The 16,857-nt window shown below is 43.3% G+C and overlaps 1 protein-coding gene across 1 annotated transcript; it reads right to left on the bottom strand.

The window, feature by feature from the left end:
• Window positions 1-519: 519 nt before the first annotated feature.
• lingo2b (leucine rich repeat and Ig domain containing 2b) lies at window positions 520-2,388 on the bottom strand. The gene has a single exon (XM_071903061.2). The coding sequence runs from the start codon at window positions 2,386-2,388 to the stop codon at window positions 520-522; it is 1,869 nt and encodes a 622-aa protein (XP_071759162.1).
• Between the last annotated feature and the right edge of the window lie 14,469 nt (window positions 2,389-16,857).

Raw genomic sequence — 16,857 nt, 5'->3', positions numbered from 1 at the left:
CGCCCCGCACATACACACGCACATGCGCGCAAACATACACGCACACACCTTTCATACTGCAGCTAAGATGGGTATTAGACAATTTAGTCCTGACATGTAGCAGCGATGATAGCGCCACTGCCACCCCAAGATGTCCCCTGTCACTCCCAGCGACTCTTTGCTTCACCTCGATGTCACGGTGAGTCGACAACATCATTACTCATCACATCACCACTGAAACACATGCCTAGTGCAGCACTATATCACTCCCATATTGATATGTCGGTTATAGAATTATATTCAGTGTACTGTATGAGAACATTATTTCATATAAACACGTCCACAGTTTCATATATCACTTTTATATTCACATGTCCACTTTGTCACTAGATCACCTTCATATCAACACCCACTATATTGGTACATCACTTTCGTTTTTTCACAAATCCACTGTGCCATAGAAAAGATTTATTTTCAGCTGATATGTGTGCACTGTGTTGTTGATGGTGCTGTTTGTCTGCGTTGGTCCGCGTTGTCGTTTCAAATCATCTTCATGTTGACCCGTCGTGGGCCACTCGTTTCTGTCGCCTCAGCTGCTGTCCCGTTGGATTTGCGCGGGACGTACTCGATGTCAAAGTTGCTCTTATGGCGCCCTTTCCCTCGGCTCCAGGCAAATAGAAGGAGGAAGCAGAAGATGACCACACCTAGGAAGGACAGGCAGCCCATGGCCGTAGATATGATGATAGTCTTTAAGTCTATGGGGACTGTCATGTTATACAGTACCGTCCCATTCCCCCAGGTGCTGTTAGAGTCTGTCAGATAGTTTGAGCTCCTGTTGCTATAGAGAGATCTGTCGCCAATGCCCAAGCCCTTCACAGCTAAAGATGCCGACAGGCTAGCGTTGCCAGCAGCGTTACTGGCAATACACAAGTACACCCCGCTGTCATGCAACTCTGCCGCTTTGATCTCCAGGGTGCCGTCTGCTTGGACTTCCACCCTACCACTGCTCTTAGCTGTGATGTAGCGTCTATGAGGCGTAACCCAGACCACGGAGGGCCGAGGCGCTCCCTCTGCCATGCAGATCAAGCGGGCGGGCTGCCCCTCGTCGGCCATCAGCAGCTGTGTGGTGTTGGGTCCAATCCGTGGCTTGGTGCAGGTCATGTACCTGGACACCAGAGGCTCCTTGAGGTCACGGAGGGGTTTCCCCAGGAGGCGCTCAGGGGCGCTGCACTCAGGCTGGACATCTAGGAACTGCAGAGAGGAGGGCTTGTTGTCATTCAGCAGCCAAATCAAACGGCAGTCGCACACCAATGGGTTACCACCCAGGTAAAGCCTCTGGAGGCTGTCTGGTGAAGAAAACACTCCCCTCTCCAGAGAGTCCAGGCGGTTCTGTGACACATCCAGTAGTTGCAAAGCTTTGAGGCCCACAAACGCAAAGGGCTCAATAGAAACCAGCTGTGCCCCTTGCAGGTGTAGTTCCCGCAGGTGTGGAAGCTGGCCCAGCTCTCCCTGCTGGATGTGCTGGATGCGGCAGTAGGACAAGTTGAGATGCGTGAGGTAGGGCAGGTTGCGCAATGCTGGGCCAGGGAAGGCAGACAGGTTAGTGTTGGTTATGAACAATGTGGTGAGGTTGAGGCCATGCAGTGAGAGGGGCGGCACTGTGTCCAGCCACGGCCAATAATCAATCTCTAGCCGGCGGAGACGCGCTAGCCTCTTGAAGGAGTACGGCTTGAGAAAAGCAATGCTCAGGTGGCGCATGCGCAGTTCAACCAGGCTGTGCAGATGTGCCAGGGCATCGGTAGGGACCACGGTCAGGTTGGAACGCTCCAGGGTCAGACTGCGGAGTCCAAGCAATCCTGTGAAGGCCCGCTGCGAGATGAAAACCAGCTCGTTGTCACCCACCTCTAGGGAGCTCAGCCTGCGTAGATCTTGGAAGCCGTGATCCAGAAGAACGACCAGGCGGTTGTGGCTGAGGTCAAGGCGGGTGAGGTTGGTCAGGCCTGACAGCACGCCGGCAGGGACCAGCTGGAGCAAGTTGCTGCGGAAGGTGAGGGAGCGCAGAGCAAGCTGAGAGCGGAAGGAGCCGGGCTCTACCACACTGATGAGATTGTCGCTGAGATCCAGGTCTTCCAGCTGCTGGAAGGAAGAGAAGTTGTCTGGCGTGATGCTCCGTAGCTTGTTCTTGCTGAGGTCCAGGACGCGGGTCTCGATGGGGATGCCTTCAGGGATGGTGGGCAGGCGCTTGCGGTGGCAGCTGACCGACTTGCTCTGGGCAGAGCAGTCACATCGGGCGGGGCAGCACAGAGCCGAGCTGGCCAGGAGGAGCAGCAAGGCTCCGCCCAGGAAGAGGTGGCAGTGGTGCAAGTCTGGGTGTCGCATGACTCTTTTACCCACGTTGCCCTCCGTCATGGCACAGCTTCTTATCCATGAAGACCACCATCACGATCAAGCCCTGCAAGGCACAAAATACAAGGAGCAATGTGTTAGAATACTCAATATTTTCTCTACTGAAATTGCTCTTCTTGTTATAAATAGTGTTGGTGAAAATGGTGCTCTTCCCGCTTTTGCTGCTTTATATTTCAGGCTTTCATCACCTGTGTGGCCCCTTGCCTTTTTGCCTTTATCTCCATCCTTTTACACTTTCTCTCTCCTTAACCTATTAACTCTTTTCTCCCTTAATGAACTGTCTCTTTGCCTTTGCCTGGCAACTTGGATATAATGGAATTAAACTCACAGCACGGCACAGCACAGCAAGAGATATCAGCCGCTGCAAAATGTGAGTGTTCATCATGGTGTTAGCACAAAGGAAGGTGGAAGGCTAACAGGGGATGTTTTACGAGGATGGAAGACGTTATTTTAGGCCCATGGCAAGGAATGACCCTCATTAGAGTGCAGTGAGGCTAAATGCCCAAGTGGATTTGTTGTTGTGTGCATGCGTGTGTGTGTGTGAGGTGGTGGTGGTGGTGGTGGTGGTGGGGGGGGTTATGGGAAGAAGAGATAAAAACAAGGTCGGGAGGAGTAGGATGCAGAGTGAGAACCACACCTTTCCACATCTTGGAAAGGAAGAAGCCTTGACAGAAAAACACCTGACACCAAACCACAGGTTGTTGATCTGACAGATGGCTATGTAGACAGAAAGGCCAACCATAATTGCCTCATTACCAACAGTATCTGCAGTCTCCTCATGGCTATCTTTGCCAATTAGGTATGCGATACACAAGACACACCTGTGAGCAGTGGAAATTTTAATGCATTTTCATAAAGGCTGTGAGACATAGAAATATGAAAGCATTCTTTAAAAAAAAAGGTTTCAACTGGTTGCAGTACACTCACTGACAAACAAATGTAAAATCCTGACAAGGTAAGCAGATGATGAGCACATAGACAGGCATATACCATACTTTGATAGTCAAGTGAGTGACATATTCAGAAAATAGCCTAGATGAGGCAAGAGCCACAGCGCGCACAGACACTCTCTCTCTCTCTCTTACACACAGAGCACTCACCCCTCCACCACACTCACCAGCGGCACTGTTCGCATCTCCATATCTCCCCCTTCCTCTCTATCTGCGGTTCTTCCTATCCGCTCTTATCTCTCCGTTCTCCTGTTCGCACATCTTCCACCTAACTCCTTTTCTCTCCGCGGTCCTCGCCGGCCTGGCAAAATCCCCAATTCGTTCATCATTCCCTGCAGGCTGGGTTTTTATCGATCGCAGCGCAGACACATCAGATGCCAGGAATGTAGCCTTTAACAAAGAGCAGGCCGTTGCCACAGCAACTACAAACCCTCACTCCCATCCGCTCTATGTAGTCTGCCAATCAAATTAATGAAAAAAAGGGAGGAAAAGAAGTGAGCAAGGTGAATTTTTTTTTTAATATTCCTTTGGTCCTCGCATCGAGAGAACGCGCAAATTGAATATATTTCAGGAAATCCGGCTTCATTGGCGTAGCGGAGCCTAGTTTAAGGTGTTTCCCAGCTGTCATTCTGACTGCCTTGCTATTTGTCGGCCTGTCTCGTTGCCCATCCATCTGCTGCTCTGTTAAGTATCTCTGTCTGTCTATCTTATTATCTGTCCACAAGCCTGCTTCTGTCTTTCTGTATTTATCAGTCTGCCTTTACCCGACAGCCTCTGTTCCTCCCCGCTTGTCTGTTTAATAATTACAGTTGAGTTGTCCGTTGCTGCAGTCTGTAACCAATCTGGTGGTCTATCTGTGAGTGGTGGGTTGGTCGGACAGTCCTCCCATGGCTATGCAGTATGCATAGAGACCTTGGAAGGCAGCAGGTGCAATACAGGCTTACAAACTCAGCTCATTGAGCTCATAGGACTGCCATTGTTGTGCTACCTGTTGGACTGATTTTTTAGTTTAACATAAAAAGGAAGAACGAATTCAGCTACTCTTGGAGGCCGACGGATGTTCTAAAAATAAACGTCTTTATTGTACCAAAATCCATCGGCCTTCAAGCGTAGCTGCATTCTTCTTCCCTTGGAGCTTTTTCTAGTTCATGCACCTTGGTTGTGAGGCAAGGTAGCAACAGTTTTGTTTTTGTCCCTACTTTAACATACCATAACTAACAAGAAAAGGAGAGTGACCATACAGAAAAAGGTGATAGGATATTGTGATTGTTTCTACAGAGAAGAATTAAATGTCCCACCCACAAGTATGAAAGTATATTTCTTATGCATTATGTCTTATCCCTGAAAAGCTTGTGCTGTGTTGTTTTAACAAGTCTTGGAGTAAGTAAAGCATCTTTTCTGCAGTTGTCTATATTTCTGACCCAAGTTTAGAGCTAAAGTATTACTTTAAAAAAAACCTTGGAATCTGAAATTATATCTAATCAAAATCTGTCCTGAAGCAGGTCGTGCGAGCAGAAGTGGAAAAAAATAAATAAATAAAAGAAGATTCCCCACAGTCAGTAAATCATCTCCATGGAATGAAATACTGATACTATTTCAGAATCTGTAGGATGCCCGGTGTATAAGCTTGAAAAATGATGTAGCTTTGATACTCCTGAAGACCAGGAGGAGTCTGTTTGATGTCCCAATCCACATATGGAAAATGGAGGCCACTGTCATCCAACTGGTTTCTTGTTTTCATTTATTTGCCTGATATGTTTCCCCCCCATAAAATGATCGAATCGATTGTTGATAGAAAGACAGTACATACGTTTTTAAGAGCATGTGGTTAGGCAAAAATATGCTAGAAAAGGAGCAGATGCAGCATCTAGTATTTCGCCATCAATAAATCATTACCACATTAATTATGAGATATTAGTACGATAATCCTAAATAAACCATCACTGTGAAGACTAGCAGCCTCTACTGTCTTCTACACTGCATTTTACATTGAATCCGCTGGATTTCATGATCTCTGGCAATGGCAGATGGTGGAAGGAGTGAAAGGCCGATGGAAAAATCACTTCCAACATGTTGATCCTCTTCAGTAAAGACAAAGACACCAGGGAGGGGGAGGGGGGCAGGAAGCAACAGGCAACACTAGCACTAACAATACCACTGGTGTGACATAGAGGCTACCAATCATCTCAACCATGATCTCATTTGTTTACAGTGATTATACCAAGGTATCTCAATTAATCTGACAGTGATTTATAGATGCAACATGTAGCACCTTTAAAATAATGGATTTATTGACATGTACAGTTGCTAATGGCACACTCAGACTTGCTGTAATGGAGGGAGTGGATGTGGAAACAAGCCCCTCCTAGAGGCCTATTTGTATACAGACGAGCCTCTGACAAGCGGGCCTGATCCGGCCTGACCTGGCTGGCACACATACTGTGGTAGCCATTTCTTAACTCCCTTTGAGCGCAGCCATATTTTTAGAAACACTTGGAGCCAAGCGTGTCACGGGCAAGATAGAAAACGTACAAGTATCCCGCAGAATTCTGGGTAAATGGTAATGGTGAGGGGGGTCATTGAGAAGGGCAGCCTACAGGGCGGAGCGTTTTGGGATTTGGTTCTGAATTGGATTAGAGTCACAGCGAAACTGTAGAAAATCTGACAGGCGAAAAGGAGCTGTAGGGAGATGCATGAGTCATGGTGAGAGTGAGAGAGAGACGGAGAGAGAGGAGAGGGCGAATAAGTGAGCGGAGTAGAAGATAAACAGGAAATATATGAAGGAATGGGGAAAGTCATGCTTGCGAGATTAGATAAAACCCTTGTTTGCTTGTTGCGTCGACGGCGGTTTCTAATGTGACTGTTAGCGAGTAATGCTAGAGAACGTGATTACAGTTCATCCCGGAGGTCTCCGTAATACTCCAGCAATACTCCAAATTGCACACGTGTTGATTTTCATCTGCGGGCCGATCTGTCAAGACACGCGCGGTAAAATTCCCGCTTATTATCCTCTGTACCCGCTCGTTTCCAGAGCTGTGGCTTTTGACAGAAGCTGTGTGAACGTATTTAAAAGACACCGAGGAGGACTTCATTGGTTCATACCAATTAATGTTTAAAACTACTCTAAATTATTGATTTCCACATAATTATTTCTGAATTAATAATGAATTTTATTGACAGAACTTGTGCCTGGCACTTTTCACTTTGCCTTAGGGTGTCCATTAAATCAGTGCTCTGTGCTGTCTCTTTGTGCCAGTATGAGTACCATCTGCAATGCTGCATCTTTGAGCTATAATGTTAATAGCAAACTGTATTTTCAGTTAATACAGGTTAGTGAAGATCAATTATGTACTCATTATGTCGAGTCATATAGCATAGCAGAGAATGCATGGGTCATTTTTTAGGTTACGCTCTGCACTGCAAATTCGCTAATTACCTCTGACTCTGTAGAAATCCACAATCCTCTTCCCGCAGCCTTGCTACAAGAAGCTCGGAATTCATTTACATCGCTGCAATTATTTTGCACCCAGCCTTCTGGAAAGAATCATCTTTTTTTTTTTTTTCCGCCTCAACATAAATCTTCTTATTCGGGTGACCCCCGCCGCAACCTCTGCAAAGCATTTTAATACACACTTGATAGGTGTTGGCTCAATGTTTTGTTTTTTTTCGAAACCAAACGCTTTCTATTTCTTTCGAGCTTTCACTTGTCACTTTTGATCACCGGAGTCATATAGTGGAGTTGAGTATTCATTCTGCAGTTTTCCCTGGGAATCTCACACACCGAGGCCCGACTGTTCTGCTTTGTTCATCTCCTGATATAATGGCGGCATGAATAATGGAATTATTTCACATGAGGGAGTTCACATGTAGATGATTAGTGCCGCAGTATGAGCAGAAAATCCCATAACATATCTCGCATGATAACATCTATTTGCTTGGCTGACCTGGAAAGACACCTCAGCCAACCCAATGATCCTTTTTGCATCCGCCTAATTAATGCATAAACAAATGTGCATGCGACTTAGTGAACTGTGTGTGTTTACTAAGCGTTAAGAGTGATTTACCTGCCATTTGATGTTAATTCACAAAGGGAACCAGTTGTGATGCCATACACTGAATGCACAAAATATTAGGGTCAGTTTTTTATGAAGTCCACTGATGAGGTGAATCCAGGTAAAAGCCATTATCCCTTATTGATTTCTCTTATTAAATCTACACCAATCACAAAGGTAGAGATGTAGAGAACAGAGGCAGATGAGTTAGAGAAGAATTTAAGCTTTGAGACAATATCAGGAACTCTGCAACCCAATATGAGGAAAATGTCCCGAATGTTTTGCACATTCAGTGTCGACAGAACTTAGCTTATTTGTAATGCACAGAATATTCACAACAACAAATACTTAGCAAGCCAAATGCATTTTCCGTTCCAGCATCTGTGGCATTCTGCACACCCACTGCCCACCCCGCCGAGTGCAAAATGTCAGCGGAGTTATCAGGAGGCTGTTGGGGATTCGGAAGTTGAACCGCGCTCTCCTGGGCTAATTAGCGCCTGTGCATTCAAACCTCGCCAATTAAACAGCTCCTTTCTGCACCACTGGCCATGCCTTTCCTCTGAAGCGGTGCCTTGTTGAGCCATCAACAGTGTATCCTGTCTTCCGCCATGTGGCTCGCCGTACGTCTACCGCGCTGCGGGGCTAACGAGGGATGTTGCTTTCCCCTGCAGTCTCTGGATTTAGACATGCCTAGTTAATACTTAAGTCTGTGTTTGTTCATACTGATAGACAGCGGGGAAGGAGGGTGCTCCTACACTGCAGTCTCCTGAACTGAAACCAACACAGTCTCATAGAGTTTCGTGAAATGAGCACGAAGTCGTACACGCAGATTACGCGTGTGAAGATTACGTTCCTCCACCATGACTTGGATTCAGTGACAATAACACAAACTGGATTATGTGACAACAGCATGAATTGGACATTTTCTTGTGTTTGTGAAAGGTTTGGCTTTTCACGAACGACGAGACGGTTAAAGAGTAACTGAACCCCAAACCCAAATCTGTGGTGAAGCCTGACATCTAATGGTGAAAAGTAGGGTACTGCACTGGCCAGCCAATAGCAGAAGGCCAGTTCAGTACCCAACTTTTCAGATTTGGGTTTGGGGTTTAGTTACTCTTTAGGCAAGTAAAACAACTTTGGGTACGGTTAGGGAAAGGCTTTGGTCATGGTTAAGTAAATACTTGACCCTGTAGAAAACATCTTGGCATGAGTTGGGAATTGAACCCAGGTAGTCGGAAGTTGAAGGTAAACTTATTTGCGCCTCCTGACTACAACACCCATACTTCCACCTTGCTACTTGTATGTCAGACTACTTCTTGTTTCTAGTCGTGCCTCCTTCATGTAACCCTTTTGTGGCGGGAAAACGTATTTCTCTCACTTTTCATGCACGGAGCACGTATTTGCATTCGAAGCCATGGTGCTCATTTCAGGAAACCAGGCTCACCGAAACACAAAGGCGCTCTATGGAAGACTTCCAATAAGGAAGACTGTCGTTATCTCACTAATTGTGTCGTCTTCTGTGTATCATTATTCACATTTATTGTACATGATCCTCCTTGCCACTTTATATTCTACCTCAGTAGTATTCTTGTTGAAGGACAGCCACGCAGTAATCATATTGTGTAAAATGCATGCTTGAAGAGATGCTATTTCTTCATTTCAATGGCTGCTTAGGTTTCCAGCAAAAGGAATAATCAGATTTTCCATGGCGTGTCGACCAGCATTACATTTCCCAACCAGTCTTGGCAAGCGTTCTGTAGAATAGCAGATTTTTTTTCTCACCCTCTCTCTTGTTGTTGCTTATAAATCAAAGTGTTACTTGAAGGACACTCACCATATTAGGTTTCTGTCTAATTTTAGTCTCAGGAGGTAGAACTCATCCATTTTTCATGGTATATACCACCACTGATTCATAGGCCCCTTCCCCATTCACCAAAATGAGATTTGTCTCAAAATATTACACCCCCTCTTCTTTCACCCCTTCTAATCGGCTTACCTTCTGCAAACAAGTTACATGTAATGTGCTGGGCTTCAATATTACATGACCATTTAGTACCAAGTTTTAGCAGTTGTGTATGGGTGCCAGCCAAGGCTTATTAAGGCTAGGGTTAGGGTTAGGATTACCAGTAAAATCCCAGCAATCATATTAAAAAAGCCCAAAATAGCCTACAGCACGTACAAGATTTTATTTTAGCACAGAAAAACTCCAAACAATGCAACATTATATGGTTTTCTTTGGTTTTTTAAGGGTTCAGCTATGCACCCCAGCGGCTGCCTCCAAAGCTTTGTGTCTGTCTCAATTTCAGATGGCACCAAACCACAACGGCAAAGAGGCGTCATCGCTTCGAAAGGTCAAGTGTTAACTTACATCTATTCTCTACCTCTAAAAATAAGAGGGGGAAAAAAGGAGCCGGTTGAAGTGCGATGCTCTCTTGTTGTCAACATTTTTATGTTTGCCACAAAACTCGAGGGAGGCATTTGTACTGTCCTCGCAGGGGCCTGTTGCAATTATGTGGTGCCCATATCGATCCGGAGTATTGACTAAAGTCAGTCCTGGATTTTAAGATTCAACAGAGGCTTCTTGGGATTTCAGAGGAAATAACAACAATGAAAACTACTCCCATTGTAAAACAGCAAGGGACCTCATAAAGGAGGCATTTTTATTTACTTTAAGAAGAAAGAAAGAAATAACTAACTACATGCTGCCTCTGTGTTGCCTTGATAAGAATCAGTGAGTACAGCTGCATCCAGTTCTTTGAGCAGAGGTAACACTCACAGGTATAATGCAGTAGGCATTATGTATTGTGATTCTTATAGTAGAGATTTTATACTGAAAAGAACCAAGGAATACAGTATCAGCCCCCATAGCCCTCATACATGAATACAGGGAGCAACACACATTGAATTTCCAACAATGTCAAATATATTCAGCAACTGCTTTCACAAATAAATCACAAGGTCTGAAGATGCCATGAGGTGCTTTCATGTTAGTTTAGGAGTAAAATCATTTGAGTATAATTTGGAATTTTCAGCTGAGAAATATGGAGGCTTATAAAAGACTTTTTACATTTTCAAATATAAGTTCTAAATACAACTAGCATTTACATTTCTGCAAAAGAAGTTTGTGAAGTTTTTAAAAAGATGTTTAATGGAAATATTTTACGTGTAATAAGTCATTATATGCACATTTGTTAAACTTTGCTTTTGACTTACCTATTTAAGTCTTGCTGTATGAGGGGGATATACTGTGTATTTAAATAAAACGGCTTTGAAATTGATTTTCATAACATTATGTTTGTCTTATGCTTTGATAAAATTATAAGATAATAGAAGGCTTAATCTAAGGCAATATTTATAAGCCAAAGTCATTGTCACTTTGCAGAACACATACCTCTATATAGCCCATGAACAGTCTACTGCTGCCCTATTGGCTGCCCTAGGGATCCATAGTCATGACTACTATTTGCTCTCATTTTCAACATTTAGTCTAAAAACACACATTCTCTTCCACTTACAAACTACGACTATTTTGTCTGTATTCAGCAGCACATTTCTAGGAAGTAATTTCGCCTGTTAGCAATTATTAATAGGAATCTGATAAAGGCATGGATGTTGGTGGATCCCTGGAGCAGCTAGTTTTCGAGACAGATTTTTGAACTCGTATGGATGTATGTGTGCCAAAGCTGCAACATGTTCTCCCTGGCTTCAGACTGATTAGGGTTTAAACTGAGGCAAGAGCAAATTAAAAAGCTGGGACAACAGTATTTTCATTCAAGGCTTCTGTAGCTAAAAAAAATCCAAATAACAGATGGAATGCAAACGAATCATTTTGCGAGCTTGGAATTATAAAGTTCTGCTGACTTTGAGTTATTCACATATTCATGATCTTTGACTTTATGCTTGTGTGGTGTTATTTTTTTTTAAATAACCTTTTCGGGTTAAATAAAGATAGATAGTACATAACAGTTAAATCTTTGATGCTCAGTTTTCAGAACTGCACTCCAGATTGAACCTTACTACTGTAATACCTGCACACTGATTGTGAACACAGACTGAATCTAGATCTCAGCTCACATCACCATGTAAGTGCATTCATCAAGCTGAACAATTTTTATTTTTTTTTTACAAAATTTGATCTTATTTTGGAAGAAATAGCAAAATAAAACGACACAATACCGACCGACGGTGTAATATCTGACCTACATAGGGCAGGTTTTCTCAACCTTGTTAACGGGTGAGAAAAAAAAATCCATTCCACCCTGAAGTGACTTTCATATATGCGACTGTTACTTTGACAAAACTCCTCCCAAAGGCTTTTAAATTCCACAGAAGCCCCCTGAGGCATGATTTCCATCCGCCTGAGGAACAAAATGTTGTCTTTCCACTTCTTTTTTAAATCAGTACGCGAAAGAGGAAAGAGCTTTTTCAGCTTTGCCTCAAAAGCTATTATACTCTATGCCTAAAAACCGAAGACGAATGCCGTTTCTTTTTATATACGCTTGAGCCTAAACCCATTTTTTTAGGACACGGACACAGCTGATAATATCATATCAGTGTGTATTGGCGGTCTGACCCTAACTATCGTTTTCCTGAAGAGCCGGTTAGTTAGTGTCGTCTCGCTTTACATCAGACCCGCGGCGAGGGATTAGGCGGTCCTCACTGGCACTGAATAACATGGGAGGATTAACACTTTCCCCTGTCACCAAATCATTCTGACGGATTAGCAATCTCCGCTGTCACTCAGGCGAATTCACTCCGGCTTAAAGTGAATTCGAGTCAGTGTGACAGCTAAGGTGACATTGGAGTTGAAGGGAGCACAAGTGATTTTCGTCAGCCCTTCCGCTCGGACAGTGTCAGTCCTTATTTCCCTCTTTTAAGCCTCTGCTACCTGGCCGCTCATGTTTCTGATGGAGATTAACAGCTTTCAGTAATGTCAGGTATTATCCTACCATCAGTAAATGAGCTATGTATCAAAAGTTCACTGAATTCATTTTACACTTTGAGCACTCAACTGTTCAATCGCACAGATGGCATCATGTTAATATTCAAAGTGAGCCATGCTATCTGCGTAGAAGCTAAAACTTAAAGGGGCAATGAGTAAGATTTTTACTGCCCCATAGCACAAAATGACCATCATATATCTGCAGGGTGTTAATAGGGTTGTTGATCAATACCAATAACTCAACCATTATTTGACCAGCTGCTAAGATTTCTGGCTTTCAAATCTCACTTTTTGGCTCTGTTTTGGAACAAAAACTCCCCACTAGGGATGGGATGATATGTTTATCTCATTCGATACGCGATATAAGTTTCACGTTTCGATACAACCACGATACGATGTAATAAATAAAAGTTCAGTGAGAACAAAGTCTGACTGAATTACGTTTATTTCTGAGCCACAAATCTTTCTAGCGATGGCGTTGGCTGCTATGTAAACAACAATTTAAAAATGTCATTACAAAGTGCAAATAATATAATTTCAATGGAGAACACATGAAATTGTGATTGGCAAGCTGTCTCATTTGTGATTTCTACAGCAGAATAAAATGGAGCTAATATCGTGATTCATTTTTCTGCCCCACGATACGTTTTGTCATATTTTTGTATCGCAATATATTGAATTCTGATATATCATCCCATCCCTACTCCCCACACACTGGAGTTTCAAGAAACACTGTCTTTACTATTTTTGTCAATCACAGGCCACTGTAGTTTAAGGGTTTTATTGATGTTGTTGCAATTCCCACTGCGCGCCAATAGAGTTTGATAAAGGTCACAAATCACTCAATGCCCCTTTAAATACAATCTCTTTCTCAAGATGTAGCAACTAGATAATCAAGTTGCTGCTATCCCTGCAGTGAAAGCACTGGTTTCAGTAGATGTAGATTCCTATCAACAATCCTGACAGAGTCCTGAGGCTCATTGTACCTGAAACAGAAGCACTTCTCCTGTGATTTGTTTACGCCAGAATGCCGAACTTACTTTAATGTAACAGCATCAAATTAGTGTGTGAGCTTACTGAATGCTTGCACAAGATATTACCTGCCTTTTACACCTGATGCATAATTGGCCGACTGCAGGTAGTACAGCAGAGACTGGCAAATACGAGCCCCCTTTGGGAACGGAGCGGGTTCGGACCAGTTAAATGTTCGCTAAAATGCGCCGAAATCCCTTGGCTAACACATTCAGAATAGGACACATGCACGCATAAATATTCCAAAACACTCTGCACAGTCTGAGATCCAGTTGAAAGTCTTCTAACTTGCCAAGAAGGAAATTTTCAATCACTGTGCACAATGGCTAGAAGTTATTTTCACATCACTGTATACCTTGTTCGTTCTGCCTCTCCAGGATAGAAAGATTTCTGAGGTTTGGATAGAAGTTCTACTATTGTTTTAAAACAATGTTGCGCTTTCATGTAGTCATCTAACCGATTGTTAGCCTAAAACGCGCATTCCTCTGGGGAAAATGAAACTTGAAAGACCATCCAGTCAAGCGAGCGGCACAGAAAATCACCCAGGCCCACTCCTTTGTTTGGCATAGTGAAGCCATGCATTTTTATTATGCTGTGGATTCTGTTTCTGTGCAACAGCTAACCCATCTCCACATTATGAACGCAGCAAATTGTACCATTCAGGGGAAAGCAAGCAAATGCCAGAAAATCAATGCGGAGAAGCTGAGGACAAAGGGGGCCTGAGTGGAAAAGCCTGTGTCTTACAGAGGATGGAGATCTAATGGTGGCAGGCAGCCAGTGCCAGTCATTAACACCTCATCTATTTTTCTATCAATGAAGCCCAGAGGAGCAAAGGAACTTGTTACAGCTGCTCTGTTTACTGTATTGGAGTCCATTTTTCAAGAAATACTACTTCTGTGATTTGTACTCCTATTTTTTAAGTATGCAGTCCTACTTTTTAATTGAGTTAGTTACTGTGATAGTTAAATGAGTACAATATGATATGTTATGGCCCAATCCAGACTATGTAAAGATGATATTCTGCGGATTAAAGGTCCCATGTCGTGTAAAACAGGAGTTGGATGTGCTATCTAAACATGGTGAAAGTATCAAAATGCACGGTCGCCAACTAAATCCACACAATCCATATTAGAAAAGCGAGCCTCTAAACGAGCCGTTTGGACTTCCGTAACTTTGTGGCGTCACAAAGGTTCGCTCATTATCATTTTTGTAAGTAATAATAGACTAACAAAGTGTTTTTTTCAAAGCGGTTGAGCGGTTGCCATTGTTTATTACAGGAGAGTTTTCCCTACCTGTAGCCGCCGGGCCGCGGTGTCTCACGTTTCACTCTTGAAGCGGTTAGCCAATCAGAACAGAGGGGTCGTTAATATTAATGAACCTTAAAGACACAGCGACAGAAACAGCCTGTTCTTGGTAAGGCTCAGAGAGATGCTGGAAAATGAACGTGTAAAAATGCATTGAGAGTGTTTTTGGTACATGACACCACACAAACCTCAAGACATAAAATAAAACACTGAGAAGTGGAGAATATGGGAGCTTTAAGATCTGCACGTTTCAGCTGTTCATATTCAGAATTTGGGGCGTGCCTTCATGTCCTTCCCATCCGTTTTTTCCTATTTACTCCTATACTGCTGAGGCATTGCCTTTAAATAGCATGTGGCTTTAATTGAGTTTTGTTTAGGACAACAGAGCACAAAGATTGAATTAGAAACTTGCCCTCGGGACATTAATTTGATAAAAACATAATGACATATACTTTACCAGATCGGAATGAGGCTGTTACCCATTTTTACAGCTCAAACATTCACGGTAAGAATCTGTTTTATATCAAAAATGGGTTTTATATCAGAAGACGAGCTTCTTTCTGTTTTCTTCTCAACTCACTGACAAGCCACTCTCTGGTTGCGTTGCTCACTGAAGGTTGTCTTTTCCTAATCTCATAAATTTGTTCTTGTGCAGCGCCCTCATGGTCACAAGCGCACAGTAAGAGCACTTATGATATTTGGAAAGCAGCACAATGGAAACTGCCCTTGGTCGTCCATCTTTGCACATTGGTGTCTGGCCAATATATAAACATACTTCCATTAAGAGCTGCAGCAGGATTTGGGAGTTAGAGGAACCTAGGCAACCTGTTGGCAGCAGGGAAAGGGTGGGTGCTGCCTCTAACTCTGCAAATCATCGTCCAAAAAGACGGCACAGCTCAGCGATCGAGGCCCTGTCCGTGCTGAAACGCTGACTGCACCCAGTTAGAAAATGTTCTTGGCACCCACCGTGCACCCCGCTAGCGCCATTTCCTTTAACGATCCCTTAAAAAAAGTCGAGCACATGCAGCAAATGGCAGGACGCGTCATGACAGCTTAGTTGCAGAGAGCTGTCAAATGGCTTTAAATATCATTCTGACTTTTCAGACACCAATCAACAGCGGACGGCCCAACTCGTTTCCTTCAAGTTTTAGTTTCTCAACAGTTCATATCCTGTTTGATGCGTCTGGCATTTATTAGTATGCAGATTTCTTGTTTTACATTACAGGGGAACGCGAGACATATCGTAGGGTTTTGGGTATGAGGAGAAAGATGCATGCAACAGAACTTAAGTCAGAGTGAGAATCCGTGCATCATCCTAATTTTTGGGCCCATTTACAGTCTAAACTTCTCGTATTTTGAGGAACTCTTTTAATTAGACTCTTCTCTCTTGAGAACTCTGACTCCAGTAAAACTGAAATGAAGTAGCAGTGATTCTACCTGAGTAGAATACTTCAGCAATCTCTCTTCCTCTAATGAAACCCATGGTGAGTGACTGAGCAATCCATGTCTCTAAATGGAGAAGGGGCAAATTCCATAGTCATCCTCTCCTTGGCATCACCGGTCAGTAATTAGCTTCAAACTTTTCTTTAGAGCAGTACAGTTAAACCCATCAAACAAGTGAAGCTTTGATACGTATTCTCTGCCCTAATCTCTACCAGAGATTTCAGATTTTAACAAAGCCTCTTAGCCATTCTAAACTCACTGTAAAGCAGAGCCTCTAGTTACGTATTGCTTTTATAAAATGGCACCAACACATCTTTGTAATAAAAACAGAATACAAATGTGAAACAATTATTTTATTTGTAATCCACGGTAATTAAATAATAATTTAATATTATTTTTCCGCTAAGCAGTATTGTTCTTGAACAGCAGCTAATCAGCATGGTTGCTAAGCAACACATAAGCACCGATGTGAGTGGTGATTTTCAGCCTCCGCATTAATATTTAAATGAACTGTTAAGTGGACACAGCTGTGTGTTTATTGGGTAGTTTAACGTGTATCAGCCAATCAAGACCTGAGGACTGGAACTGTCTGTTTTATGTTTACTGTGTCAAGCTATACAAAATCCAGAGTTTGCTTGCTAATCCTATAATTTTGTGAAGTCTGCACTTTCAATTAAGTCTAGCAACAGAGCCAGGAGTGAATGGAAGGAGACTAATGAAACTGGAGGGCGCCTCTCCACCATAGGCTC

Source organism: Centroberyx gerrardi, chromosome 17 (assembly GCF_048128805.1).
Source record: "Centroberyx gerrardi isolate f3 chromosome 17, fCenGer3.hap1.cur.20231027, whole genome shotgun sequence".
Classification (NCBI taxonomy): Eukaryota; Metazoa; Chordata; class Actinopteri; order Beryciformes; family Berycidae; genus Centroberyx; species Centroberyx gerrardi.
The sequence above is the reverse complement of the archived record's forward strand: the minus strand, read 5'-3'. Positions and strand labels throughout refer to the sequence as shown.

What these genes read in the sequence shown, in the direction of transcription:
- lingo2b (XM_071903061.2), bottom strand. Translation starts at nt 2,388, where the DNA reads ATGACGGAGGGCAACGTGGGTAAAAGAGTCATGCGACACCCAGACTTG.